Genomic DNA, 14045 nt, shown 5'->3' on the forward strand with positions numbered 1-14045 from the left:
GACTAGGAATTTTTCTAAAAACACACAGTGCTTAGAGGTACATGAAAAGATGATCTATGTAATTAATCACCAGGGAAATGCAAATCAAAACCACAATGAAGCATCACCTCACACTTGTTTGGATAACTATTATAAAAAAGAATAGACGGGCGCCTGGGTGGCTCCGTTGTTTGAGCATCTGCCTTTGGCTCAGGTCATGGTTCCAGGGTCCTGGGATCCAGCCCCACATCAGGCTCCATGTTCAGCAGGGAACCTGCTTCTCCCTCTCCCTCTGCACCCTGCCTCGCTCGTGCTCTCTCTCGATATTTCTTTCTCAAATAAATAAATGAAATCTATAAATGAATGAAAAAAAAAGACTAGAAATAAAAAGCATTGATAAGGACATAGAAAAAGGATTCCTTGGGGCGCCTGGGTGGCTCAGTGGGTTAAAGCCTCTGCCTTCGGCTCAGGTCATAATCCCAGGGTCCTGGGATCGAGACCCACATGGGGCTCTCTGCTCAGCAGGGAGCCTGCTTTCTCCTCTCTCTCTCTGCCTGCCTCTCTGCCTACTTGTAATTTCTGTCTGTTAAATAAAATAAATAAAATCTTAAAAAAAAAAAGAAAAGAAAAAGGATTCCTTGTCCACTGTTGGTAGGAATAGAAATTGGTGCAGTCAGTATGGAAAACAGATTCTTGAAGAATCTACTATTCCTCTTCTTGGTATTTACCTGAAGAAAATATGAACACTAATTCAAAAAGATACATGCACCCCCATGTTCATTGAAGGATTATTTACAGTAGACAAGACATGGAAACAACCTGACTGTCCACTGATGGATAGAAATGTGATATATATATATATCTCTCACAATTTTCATTATATATAATATATGTCAATCACAATATTCCATAATATATTATAAACACACAATATATGTGATGTGTGTGTGTGTGTATATATATGTTTCAGACATAAAAAATAAACAGTGAAATCTTGCCATTTGTGTCAACATGGATAGACCTTGAGGGCATCATGCTAAGTGGCAGAACTCAGACACTGAAATACAAACACCATATGATCTTTCTTATATTCGGCATCTTAAAAACAATTAATTAAAGAAAACCCCCCAGCTCATAGATACAGACAACTGAGTAGTGGTTGCCAGAGGCAGGGGTAAGGGGTGGCATACATGGGTGAATTTTGTTTTTTTTGTTCTTAGTTTAAATAAATTGGAAGAAAAAAACAAAAGCAATACCAAACCAAAACCAAAAAACCAATGAATTTGCACAAGCCAGCTGTGTGGGCTCCCAGTCTAGAGCTGTAGTCCTTAGACTTGGGTGTACATGAGAATCATCTGGAGAGCTCTAGAAAATTCCTATGCGGGAGGCCCACCCCCAGGGATATGGTGGGGGATGAGGCCATCAGGACTTTCCAGAGGGATCCTAGCTACAGCCAGGGCTGGGGGGTGGGGGATGGGGAGCTGTTGTTGCTGATTGGTGAAGGCGGGACCAGAACGAGCATTTTTCTCAATTTAGGTGCTTCCCTAGGACTTTAAACCAAAGGGTACCTTTGAGTTGAGATATTCAAGGTTAGCTCCATTTAAACTCTTTGTGTGTGGGCAAGGCCTAGGCAGGTACACCTTCCACATCCCGTGGTGCATTCCCAAAACTGGCTCACGGCCTTTCTGCATGACTGCTTTTAATGCCCTCAAAGTCCTTCGAGAATCTGATGGTCACGGCTCTCATTCACCGAGCACCTTCTACGGCCAGGGACTTTGCGAAGTCAAATCTATCTATCTCTATCAGATCATTTAGTCCTCCAGATAACCTTATAAAGGAAGGGCTATGGGGCACCCCCACTTCTCATATAAGGAAACTGAGGCTCAGAACATTTAGCGGACTGGCCCATGCGCGGCTGGTCACTGGCAGAGCCCAGATGTTAGTGCAGGGGGTATAGTCCTGGCTGGGCGTGTTCTACACAGAAAACCGCACCTGTGCTCAGATGCACCACTTTGTGCGCGGTTCCGGAGGTGTGCAGATGCCTGCAGCTCGAGTGGACCTAGGAAAAGAGTCATTTTCTAGGGGAAAATCCCTGAGGGCGCATTGTGGGCTGCAGCCACTACCGTCCTCGAACCCCGAGTCTAAATAATGTGGCATTCCCCAACCTCCTCCGGGGACCCTGCCAACAACCGGCGGTGGGGGGGGGGGGGGTTGTCTTGCTCCTGTCTTGGCTGCAGCTGGGTGCTCAGAGCGGCAGCTCCCCAGGTGGGCACCCATCCGGAAAAGTGGGTGCCTCTGCTGGGCCCACCTGCATCGCCTGAGGCTGTCTTGTGTCCTCCGCAGATCCTGGAAAACACCCCCGAAAACCATCCTGACCACAGCCACTTGAAGCACGCCCTGGAGAAAGCGGAAGAGCTGTGCTCGCAGGTGAACGAAGGGGTGCGGGAGAAGGAGAACTCGGACCGGCTGGAGTGGATCCAAGCGCATGTGCAGTGTGAAGGCCTGTCTGAGGTAGCCCCCCGCCCCTCAACCCCAGCCGAGCCCTGGCAGCCAGCCTGGAGGAGGGGGGCTGGCAGGATCGTGCACTGTCCCTTCCGGGCCACCGCGTGCGCCTTCCTCTCTGTCCGCCCCCTGCCCCTCCCCCGCCCCGCCTCTTATCCGCCCTCCACCTGTCCACTGACTTCTTTCTGTTTTCATTTCCACTTTCCGAAGTTCCGTTCATGTGTGTTGCTCTTGCACAAGTGGCCCCGCTTTTCATCCATTTGCTAACACACTTTAAACACATCCCCCCATATGCGCGATCAGGTCGTTCCAATTACCCACAGCTCCGGAGACGCTGCTCCGCAGGGTCAGGGGCCGTCTCTGCGCATGCCCGCTTCTCAGTCGGTGCAGGGAGGTCCGCGCTCCTTGGAGCTGTACCCGCGGGACCTGTGCGGTCTGGAGCTGCCTTCCTCCCGAGAGGGCTGCTACAACGTTGCGACCCCAGATTAAACGTAGAGGAGTTTGGGGGGTCACACCGCTGTGTGAATGGTCTTTGCGGACTTGGGCGAGGGCTGCCTTGTGGTTGCAAATTCTCAGGGTTTTTTGGTTTTGTTTTGTTTTCATTCCACTTAGTCCAAGGTCAGAAACAAACAAGTCTTCTCGTCCATCTGTGCTTGAGTTTACTTATTATTCTTCCTCCGGGAGCGAGTTTTTTTGTGGCCGTCTCGCGTTAGATCCCTCCGCTCCCGTGGGCCCTCCACACATCGCTGGGCTCCCGCACTCCCCCTGACCTTTGAAGTGGAAGCTCAAGGTCACCAGGTTCAAGAGAGATTCTCAGGGCTGAAGCCGGCGTTGGAGTTTGCTTGTCTTCTGGGGTACACATTTTCATTCTGTTCTGGGCTTCTACACATTGACTTTATATATATATATATATATATATATATATATATATATATATATATATTTTATCAATTTGCTTGCATTTAAAAAGTGCATTTTTATCTTTTACCCAGTTTTGAGATTTTTACTGGATGTGTTAGAGCATGTAGTCCACCTTACTGCCCGAAACAGAAGTTTTTCTTCTTGTATCTCTTTTCTTGTCACTTAGGTTTCCTTCAGTTTCATTGGTTCTGCCTGTTTTCCCTCTCTCTCCGGCGCCGCATGGCCCGAACACACACACACGCACGCGCACGCGCCATTCACCAGGGTTTACCAAAATGCCCAGGCAGAATGTGTCCCCCTCGTCCCCTCTCCCTGTGGCTTCTTCCTTCTCCCAGTACTTTGAAGGCAGTCACCAGCCGAGGAAGTGTCCACCACGGGCTCCTCACCTGCCCCACCAGCGTCAGGTGCGCGATAACCAGAGCTGTGGGAACAGCCTCGTCCAAATGCATTTTGGAACTCTGGGTTGATGCGCAGTCCAGGGGCATTCATTGGTCGGTCGGCTCGCTTGTGCTTTCCTCCGCTGGCCCATCCAATGAACCTTTCTCGAACACCTGCTGGAGGGCCATGGCTCAGTACTAAACACTGAGGACAATGAAAATCCGTAAGATGTGACCTCTGCCTTCCCCCCATTCTACAGTTTTGAAGGAGGTGGGGGAGGGGAGCTAACCCAGGTTCACCACAAAATAGGATTGGGAAGGCAGAATGACGGTGCTGTGGGAACACAGGGTGGAGAGGAAGGGACAGTCACCGGGGCAGGGTGGGGACTCAGGGAAGCATCGGGGAAGGAGACACATGGCTGCGCGTTAACGGATGAAGATATCTGTCCAGGAAGGGATGGAGGGGGTGGGCCTCCCAGGGGAGGGCATGGCTGGAGCGGGGCATCTGTAGGGCAATAGATGAGAAGCCGTTATGGCAAGTGGAAGCCAGGGAAGCAAGCACAGAGGAATGTAACTCGATCTGCCTGCGGCACACCTCGACAGCTTTCTGAACCGGGCGGCAGGACGTGGCCATGTGCTCTCTGGAAAGGGGTCCTTCCCCGAGTCTCGAAGGTGCCATCAGGTGGCTTCTGTCTCCTGGCCCAGATCCGGACTTGTCCCCGTGATTAAGTTTCAAATACACACTGTCATGGGCATTATTGGCCTCAGATGGAGAAATGTCAAGACCGTTCCCCATTCATTTTTATGCAGTGTTAGCCTGGCCCCGGGGCGCCCCGCTCTTGGAGGAGGATGAACGAATGACGTCCTCTTCGTGTGACCCAGTTGCCTTCTCTGGATCCGTTGACTGTCCCCACATGGCTTGAACTCTCCTTTGGCCAGCAAAAGGGACCTCCAGACACCTGTTCAGGGTGCCAAAGGGGAAAGGACACCCTCTGAAGGCTCCCACGGGGTGTCACCTTCAGTCTTCTGGGATCTCTCAGAGACCCTCCTCCCTCCTTGGGCCAAGAGTGGAGTGGGGTGGCCACTCTTGCTTACGTCTATAGGTCTCTAGTCACACAGGTGCTGCTGATTTTTTGCCCCATGATGGAGGGGGCTGGGGGGCCACCAACATCTCTTGGGGGACACATGGTGTGAACCCTGTCTCCACTGCACAAATACCCTCTTGGGAAGGTCTACAGGGTTCGTAGCTCGGGGGAATATGGGCCTTAAAGGCTGCTGGGGCAGCATCCCCCCGGGACCCGTGTGTGGGCAGGTGGGGGCCATGAGGGTCTCAAACTTGCCGGGATCATATCGCTGCCTGGGACAGCTGTGGCCTTTCCCTCCCTCAGTCTCTCCTCTGGCTACCAAGAAAGGCGGTCTTTATGGGCTCATTTTTCTGCCTCAGTCTCCCTCTGCCCCTTGCGAAACTGCTCACAGGAGATGATAGAGCCCAGTGGGATGATAGAGCCGGCTTTCAGCAGCCCTTGAAGCCAACACTGAGATTTGGGAAGCAGCAGGAAAAGAGTGTCCCCTTCCCATTTTCAGGACGAGGGAGTAGGTTGAGATTCAACAAGCACCGACGCTGTGTCCACTCTGCTTGGGTTTGAGGCATCACTCAGCACCCCCGAGTTTTACAGTCGCCCACGTGCTGGGGCCTGGACTCTAGCCACACCTGGGAAAGTAGGAGGCGTCCTCTAGAATTGCACAGAGCAGTTGCTGCTTTCCAGAAGCTCAGGGACTGTGGGAGCCTATGTGGGGTCGTCCCTAGAGCAGGTTCGTGGCCTCGACTGGGACACAGCCCATATTCATCGAGGTGGGAGAGGCCCCAGAACTTTCTTCCTGCTTCCCATTTCCCAATCAGTAAGAGGGAGAGGGGCCCCAATCACCCCAAGAGCCTAGTAGATCCCTTGGGAGAAAGCAGTAGGAATTATATTGAAGGCTCATCTGGACACTTGGAATCCATAGAACTGGGTTTTTGACTGATGTTGACTGCTTGGTTCTGAAAGGCACTGCCTGGAGCACCTCGGTGGCTCAGTGGGTTAAAGCCTCTGCCTTCGGCTCAGGTCATGATCTCAGGGTCCCGGGATCGAGCCCCGCATCAAGCTCTCTGCTCAGCAGGGAGCCTGCTTCCTCCCACCCCCTGTCTCTCTGCCTGCCTCTCTGCCTACTTGTGATCTCCCTCTGTCAAATAAATAAATTAAAAAAAAAAAAAAAAAAAAGGGCACTGCCTGACCTCTTCAAGGCAGCCCTGGACTTGAACCTCAGACACAAGCCCACTGGGCCCAGCCTCAGATTCTGACAGAGTCCGGGCTTTCAGACGCAGAAAAAACCAAAAAACAAAACAAAATAAAGGAGGCCTCACTTCATCGTGTCTTTTTTGGGTTTTGTTTCTCCTTTCTCAGCAACTTGTGTTCAATTCAGTGACCAACTGTTTGGGGCCACGCAAGTTTCTGCACAGCGGGAAGCTCTACAAGGCCAAGAGCAACAAGGAGCTGTACGGCTTCCTCTTCAACGACTTCCTCCTGCTGACCCAGATCATAAAACCCCTGGGCTCTTCCGGCTCCGACAAGGTCTTCAGTCCCAAATCTCACCTGCTGTACAAAATGTACAAAACAGTAAGTTCGATTCCCAATTGCAACATCGGGGCTGCCGCTTGGGGCAGTAGAAAGTTCCCGAAAGGCCGCAGGTCTTAGCAGGGTTTGGGGGTTGTGGCATGGAGGCGAAGGCAAAGGGGTGAGCCAGGGTTTAGGGTGACCGAGGCAAGGCAGGTCCAGCACTCAGAAGAGGAACGATGTTCAACTCGATCAATGAAATGTCTATTAGCTGCCAAGTGGCCACCACCATGGGCCCCCGGTGAAGGCACACCCTGGGCTGGCAGGTCTCAAGGTCATTCCCAGCTCCTCCTCCAAACCTCTCCGGGTAGCTTGGAACGAACATCTGTGCCCCTCACCTTTTCCAGCAAAAGCCGATCTAAACAGTCAGTGGGTGGAGAATGTCCCTCTGCTGTTTATTTGTTCTGCTCTGATGTACAAAGCTGTGTTTCTGTGTCCTTGTGTCAGGGGGTACCGTTTTCCTAAATTTGTCTGCGTGGGGGTGTTTTTACAGGAGAATTTTCTCTGAAGCGGCAGTTAGCCTGATTGTGGGGGAAAGAACAATGTGCCTATGGGGTTTTTCGCTAGCTACTTTGTAGGAAAATCTTCGGAGGGAATTGGCTGGCGGTGAAGTTAGGGAGACTGCTGATTAGAATTTGCTAGGGCCAAACCAGACTGGTCAAGCCTTCTTCTGAAGGACCCCCAAAACCCCCTGCAAAATGGAGAGACAAAAATCCCTATGTATGGTTTGTAATACATGAAGTTGATATTAATACAAAATCATTCCAGTAGAGTGTACTGGAACACACACATGCACACACGCACACACACACACTCGGTTTAATTTACTGGAACGCATGCACGTAAGCTCACACGCGCTCATCGTTCACTGAAACAGAGTCCTGGTCTGGTTGGATAATGCCTGTGCATTGCTTTTCAGCCTATTTTCCTGAATGAGGTTCTAGTGAAATTGCCCACTGACCCTTCTGGAGATGAGCCCATCTTCCACATCTCCCACATTGACCGCGTCTACACCCTCCGAGCTGAAAGCATAAATGAAAGGTAAGACCTGCTACCTCCCAGGTCCTGGGCGCCCAGGGCCCCACCGGGTGCAGGATGCACGGAGGACATTTAGTTAATCAGCAGGTCCCAACATTTCTTGAGTTGCGATAACCTCTGTCTGGAGGGATAGGAGGAAAATCTTAATACTTGTCTCTAGAGCGTCTCAAAAATTTAACACGTGGCGTGGAGTCTTTCAAAAAAATAAAACAAATTGAAACGAATTTTGCTTGCGAATTTCTTTAAAAGGCATTTTCATCATTCTCTGAGTTCATGTTTCCCAAGGTTCCCCAGCTGCCAGACACCAAGAGGAAGGCGATTTGGGGATCAGCCTCAGCTGGCTCACTTGGGCAAATGTTCTAGATCCCAGAGCACGGGGGTATTTTGCTTCAATCGTGTATTCAAGACTCGGCCCTAGAGCCAAATGAAATACATCTTTTTTGAAGGGTGAACTTGACACAAGGCCAACAACATTCCAAAGAACATTTGTGCCAAGCAAGAAAATTGGCCAAAGTTATCGTGCAGATGGGTCTTTGAAAAATGCAGGAGAAAGCGTTATGCCAAAGTGCTTCTCCCAGAGTGTGTTTGCTTTTCCGTGTAAAGTGCTTCCCTCTCTGGGAAGCGGTTTTGTCCTTCCTTTGGATGGGTTCATGAGAGATACCCTTCTGGCCATCTTCGGGTAGGCAAATACAGGATGCTTTTCTTTCTTTCTTTCTTTTTTTTTTAAGATTTTATTTATTTATTTGATAGAGATCACAAGTAGGCAAGAAGTAGGCAGAGAGAGAGGAGGAAGCAGGCTCCCTGCTGAGCAGAGAGCCCGATGTGGGGCTCCATCCCAGGACTCTGGGACAATGACCCAAGTCGAAGGCAGAGGCTTTACCCCACTGAGCCACCCAGGCGCCCCCAGGAATGCTTTTCAGTAAGGGAGGGGGAGGTGCATGCCAACATCTCCGGGACAGCACCTCTCTTTCCAGGACACCAAGGCCAAGGCAGGTGTCAAGTACATCAATAAAAATGTTACTCATCCCTTCCTCATTAAAGTAGGAATAATTATTAGCACCGTTTGACACAAAACCGGACTTTCTTTTCCATCCTTTGTCGTTAAGTGCAAAGGAACAAAGCAGGTAGGATCCTGGAGCCTCAGTTCGCACAGCCCCGGAAGCTTTTTCCCGAGATCTGTTTGGCATCTTTCTGTCTTTTTTCTTCCCAAGGACGGCCTGGGTGCAGAAAATCAAAGCTGCTTCAGAACTCTATATAGAGACTGAGAAAAAGAAACGGGAGAAGGCGTACCTGGGTATGCATCGCTCCGCGGCATGGCCCGCGTGTCCTGCCAAGCTGGGGCACTGAAGGTTGGGTCCAGGGAGTCCTCGGAGCTCGAAAGATGGGCTCGGGGGGGGGGGGGGGCTGAGAAGGGATGGAAGTCGGGGAGAGGGAGGGTGGGGTGCAGGATGAGGGCTGAGTGTAAATTCCATGAGGGGAAGATGGGGGGAGGCAGCTACAGGAAACTGATCTGGGGCAAACAGGGGTGGGAAGCGTGTCCCAGTGAAGCCATCTTACCTTCTTCTTCCTGCCGTCACAGTCCGCTCCCAAAGGGCCACAGGTATCGGAAGGTTGATGGTGAATGTTGTTGAAGGCATTGAGCTGAAGCCCTGTCGGTCGCACGGTAAGGACCCCGAAGTCCCTCCAGCACGGGGTAGTGGCAGAACCCTTTTCTGTAAGCCCCCCAGCCAGCGTGGCATCAAACGAGCTATTTCCATGACCCTAAATTTTCTTCCGGAACTGGTCTTTCTAGCACTTGTTAAAAACCTAGGGTGGTTTTCCTTTTTTTTCTTAATTTAATCCTTCCCACCGTTTTGCTTTTCAGAGAGATCTGAGTGGTTGCCATTTCACCGTGGGTGTGACGCAACCTAAGCTTCTAGCAAGGAGACTGGAAGGGCCTAGATTTAAAGTCCGTTAATCTAATGATTTAAGTGTTATAAGTATTTAAGTATCATAGTTTAAGTGTGACGCTGTATGGTAGGTGTTTCCGCTCAGATTTTTAAAAAAAATTTAAAAAATTTAAAAATTAAAATAAAGATTAAAAAATCTTTTTTAAAGATTAAAATTTTTTTTTAAATTTTAAATTTTCTTTTTTAAATTAAAAAAGATGTTATTTATTTTTTTGAGAAAGAGAGTGAGAGAGTGAGCGGGCCGGGGAGGCAGAGGGAGAACGGACCCCCTACCTCCCACACTGAGTGGGGAGCCCGACACGGAGCTCGATTCCAGGACCTCGGGATCATGACCTGAGCGGAAGGCAGACACTATGTCATTTATCACATGTGGCAATGGGAGGGGGTGAAAATGAGGGGCATGGAGGGAAGCTGCTGCCCACCATGGCGAGGACCCTGCCCTGCCATGCCCAGGAGAGCCTGCAGCCAGGTGTGAGTCCAGCAGACTTTATCCACTCTAGGAAAGAGTAACCCGTACTGTGAGGTGACCATGGGCTCCCAGTGTCACATCACCAAGACCATCCAGGACACTCTGAATCCCAAGTGGAATTCCAACTGCCAGTTCTTCATCAAAGACCTGGAGCAGGAAGTCCTGTGTATCACCGTGTTTGAGAGGGACCAGTTCTCTCCTGATGGTGAGTAGAGGATGGCCCCCTGCCGTGTCCTTCCTTCCCTGTCACTCAGCTTTCGTGGGTAAATTGCTTTCTAGCTGGGAACTTGGTGCACAGAGTTTTTGTGGCTTCCCTCCAGAGAGATGAGGTTGGCATAAGACAAGACTCAGCCTCTTCTAGAAAGGGGTCTTCACTGATGCTGCGGCATCTCAGAGAAGGTGGACGAAGCGTGCATGGTCCAGAGTGGTCCAGACACCCTAGAGAAAGACCATGGTCCCATGTTTCTCCAAAGCAAGAGACTACAACAAAGTTTGTCCCCCGAAGTCTCAGCCCAGACCTTGAGTTCTTCTCCAAAAGCCACAGTGACAAATGGATAAAAGTAGTTAGTTGAGCCAGAAGAACGTCAGCCCACAACAGGTGTGGCAACAATCAGCCGGTGCCCTCTGGGCGACATGTCTGGCTAATCAAAGGGTTGGAATCGCCATCTCTCACGTCTGGGCTCCTACTGCGTTTCACTGTCAGTTTTTATTCTGGTAAGTGAAGGTTTGAGACTGGATGTTGTTATGGTTGTTTTAAATAGTGAAGTATCACGACACAGTGTTCACTCCACTAGGGCATAAACTGGAAATCCTGGTGTTGTTCTTACATCGGAGATCATTTCCATGTAATGAGCATAGGGACAAAATAAAGCTGTATCTGTCTCCCAGGAAAAAAAAAATCGCACGTCTTTTTAAAAAAAATTTTTTAAAGCTTATTATTTTTTTTATTTTTAGCAATCTCTATACCCAACAGGGGGCTCAAACTTGTGATTCCAAGATCAAGAGTTGCACGCTCTATCAACTGAGCCAGCCAGGCACCCCCAACACCCACATTTTATTTTATTTTTTAAAGATTTTTTTAAAAGTATTCATTTGGGTTGGGGGAGCACAAGTGAGGGGGAGGGAGAAGCAGGCTCCCCACTGAGAAGGAAACCCAGTGTGGGGCTCGATCCCAGGACCCCGGGATCATGACCTGAGCCAAAGGCAGACGCTTACCTGACTAAGCCACCCAAACGTCTGGGATTCCCACATTTTAAATGGGACCGTGAAAGAAGGCTGTTTCCAGTACAGGCGCATACATAGTATATTCCAATAAAGAATTCCTCAATGAATAAATGAAGGAATTATGGTCTGGAGGCCCATTTAATACCATCCTGTAATTGCCTAGCATTTTTTTTTAATTGCCTAGTATTTAAAACATGTTCAAATATATTCACATCTGCTCTCCTACTGATGCTCGGTATTTGATGAAAAGTGGTGCGAGAGCGCCCAGCCTGCAGCCCTCTCCCACACCTCGCATTTGCTCTCTGGCTCATGCAGGGGCACAGGAAGGACCAGCCCTTGCTCACAGTCCTTGACTTCTCTGAAAAGGATGTGACATCACGAATGTGTCCTCTGAACCCGGGGAGATACTACTTTCCAATCTTTGTCCTGCTGATAGGATGTTCAATGTTGCATTGCCTCCTGGGAAGCTTATAGCCCTTCGGAGTCCCCAGGTGTGGGGAAAGGCATAGTTTCCGTTTTTACCTACCTCTATACTCAACTTTGTCCCCACCCTGGTGTCCTTTTTTTCTTTCGTGTCCTTGTACTCCATTTAAAAATTATGCTCTGTCGTCATAGTTCATGGATTCCTGTAAACAGACCAACTTCTTTTGGAAGAAGGGAGAGTGTGTCGGTTCGCTGAGAAATTCCCAATATGCCAAATCCGTGCCTTGACGTAAAGGAATTCTCTCTTTGAGCACGGTGTTTTTTTCTCCTTGCAGATTTTTTGGGTCGGACAGAGATCCGTGTGGCCGACATCAAGAAGGACCAGGGTTCCAAGGGCCCAGTTACAAAGTGTCTCCTGCTGCACGAAGTTCCCACAGGAGAGATTGTGGTCCGCTTGGACCTACAGTTGTTTGATGAGCCGTAGGGAGTGGGCCCAGCGTGGTGCTTGGCCGGCTTCCAGCCCGCCGCGGCAGGTGCAATCTGGAAATGGTGTGGCTTCCCTAAAAACCACCGTTTGACCTTCAGCCACAGGGCAAAGGGACAGTGAAGACAGGCCCCTCAAAACTTCTAGGAGTAATTATCGACAATCCTTCCCTGCCCCCCAAACAATTTCCCATTTTATGAAACAAAACCAAAATGTCTTCCTTTGTCCTCACTGCTGGTCTCATCGTGGCTTCTAGGGGCTTTGAAATCCCAGAGCCCCCAGCTAGATACGGTTGGGAGCTAGGCCCATCCCTGGGCCTGAGGCGTGGGTCTGGTTATTGTACAATAGATTTATAAATGCAATGTCTGTATTTTTGGAGAACTCATGTAACGCTCCTATTTCTTATCTCCACTGGTCCCTGAATAGGCCCGTTGATCTATAACGCCTGGTCCTTTGTGCATTTAGAAATTATTATGAAGGTCCTGTGGCTGCCCCAGAGACTCGTTTCCCCACTGGGACCTTGTTTGAAATGCTGCCCTGAATACGATCACTCGGGGAGAGGGTCTCCTGATCAGACAGCGTGCTAGCTCTTTGAAAAGCTGGTCCATGGACGATTCTAGCAGGTGCATTGTTAGAGCCATTCCAGTCCCCTCCAGGTCTTTTATTGATAGATGTCAATGAAAACTATCACTAGCTACTATCAGGCGGTTCCGTTTTGATTTCCAGCACGTTTGGAAGATGGCTAAGGAGGCGTGTTATCTACAAAGTTCGACTCTGCTGGATTAGATCACTGCAGGTCATCTGAAAGGCTTCTTTACGATGCCACTGGGTCCTGGTTGCCAGCCCGGCTGGAAAGTTCTCTTTGGCTGGGAGGTCCTATGGTGTTTCACGAGAAGAGTAATTGTGGCTGACCAGCTCTGAGCCTGTTTTTGCTGGAGTGTGCTGGTTCCTGGTTGTCATGGGGAATTCCAGCAGCGGTCTTGGCTATGGTCCCAAGAAAGACGTCCGCAAGACGCGAAGAAGAAAAGTGACAATCGGAAGTGGGATGGAAGGAGGTGAAGGAACTCTGTTATGTGGTGGGGGGAAAAGCTCTAGGAGCATCCAAGCCTCACAGATCAAGGGAAGAAGACCTAAGACTCTCTCCCCTCCTCTCCCACACACAACCAATCTCTCAGTAATGGAAATACATGTGCTTGTTGCCAGAGTCGGGAGTGTATGCCCATGTGCCAAACTGTTTGGTTTGAGTTCTTTGATTTTTTTTCCCCTTCAATGCCGGGAGATAGGCTGGTCAACTAGATAATAACTTGATTTGCTAATGAAGAGTGTGGGTTGTATTTTGTTCGCATGTGAATGTCGTGTTGTGGTCATGAAATGTTCTTTGCATGTTCTCTTGGTACTGGAGTCTAGTTTTCCTGTGTTAGATGGTGTTCTCTTTGACGGTAGGTCCTTAGAATTTAACTAGGGTCGTAGAAGTGCTTCATAAAGGGTAGCGTCAACATAGTGGCCGACTCTCCACTTTGCTGGGAACGGAATGCATAGTGTCGTAATTTCCCATAAGAGCCCTGTCATATTCCAAGCAATTTTTAATAGTGTGTGTGTTAGAAAGGGCAACAAAGTTTACATTTCATACTTTTAAGAAACACTTTATTATTTATTTATTGAAGATAGCGTAGAATTTTGTATTGAGAACAACAGACACGTATTTTTTAAAACAAACAGACACACCCTTTAGTTAGAAACTTTCAGCTGAGCCCTGTTAGAGACCAAGTTTAACTTCAGGCATGGGTTTGTTTACCACTCCCCGGAAGCAAATAGTTAGACCACTTTAAGTTTATATTTTCTGACTGTTGTTAAGAAACTGTGTGAAATTAAATCTATAAGTAGACACACAACTCACGCTTTTCTATTTCTGTAACTAATGCAACTTGTTCAGTGTATTTATGAAGGACATGTTCTATGGTAGAGACACAATGTACGTGATGGGTAAAATGGGGTAGTTTGGATCACCCTTCCCATCCCTTTCCTTCT

General features: G+C 49.1%; 1 protein-coding gene across 9 annotated transcripts in view; it reads left to right on the forward strand.

Moving 5' to 3' along the window:
- ITSN1 (intersectin 1) overlaps nucleotides 1-13221 on the forward strand; it is a 212285-nt gene extending 199064 nt beyond the window's left edge. For 7 of the 9 annotated variants that reach the window (XM_046002823.1, XM_046002821.1, XM_046002820.1 and 4 more), the window contains 7 exons: nucleotides 2323-2490; nucleotides 6221-6433; nucleotides 7350-7471; nucleotides 8680-8762; nucleotides 9048-9131; nucleotides 9918-10091; nucleotides 11869-13221. In XM_046002823.1, coding sequence (XP_045858779.1) covers nucleotides 2323-2490; nucleotides 6221-6433; nucleotides 7350-7471; nucleotides 8680-8762; nucleotides 9048-9131; nucleotides 9918-10091; nucleotides 11869-12017 — 993 coding nt within the window. In that variant the 3' untranslated portion in view covers nucleotides 12018-13221. Of the gene's footprint in view, nucleotides 1-2322; nucleotides 2491-6220; nucleotides 6434-7349; nucleotides 7472-8679; nucleotides 8763-9047; nucleotides 9132-9917; nucleotides 10092-10206; nucleotides 10230-11868 lie in introns of those variants that run through there. The other 2 variants (XM_046002826.1, XM_046002827.1) reach the window with 2 other exon arrangements.
- The last annotated feature ends 824 nt before the right edge of the window (nucleotides 13222-14045 follow it).

The sequence above is a fragment of the Meles meles genome, chromosome 4 (genome assembly GCF_922984935.1).
Source record: "Meles meles chromosome 4, mMelMel3.1 paternal haplotype, whole genome shotgun sequence".
NCBI classification, from domain to species: Eukaryota; Metazoa; Chordata; class Mammalia; order Carnivora; family Mustelidae; genus Meles; species Meles meles.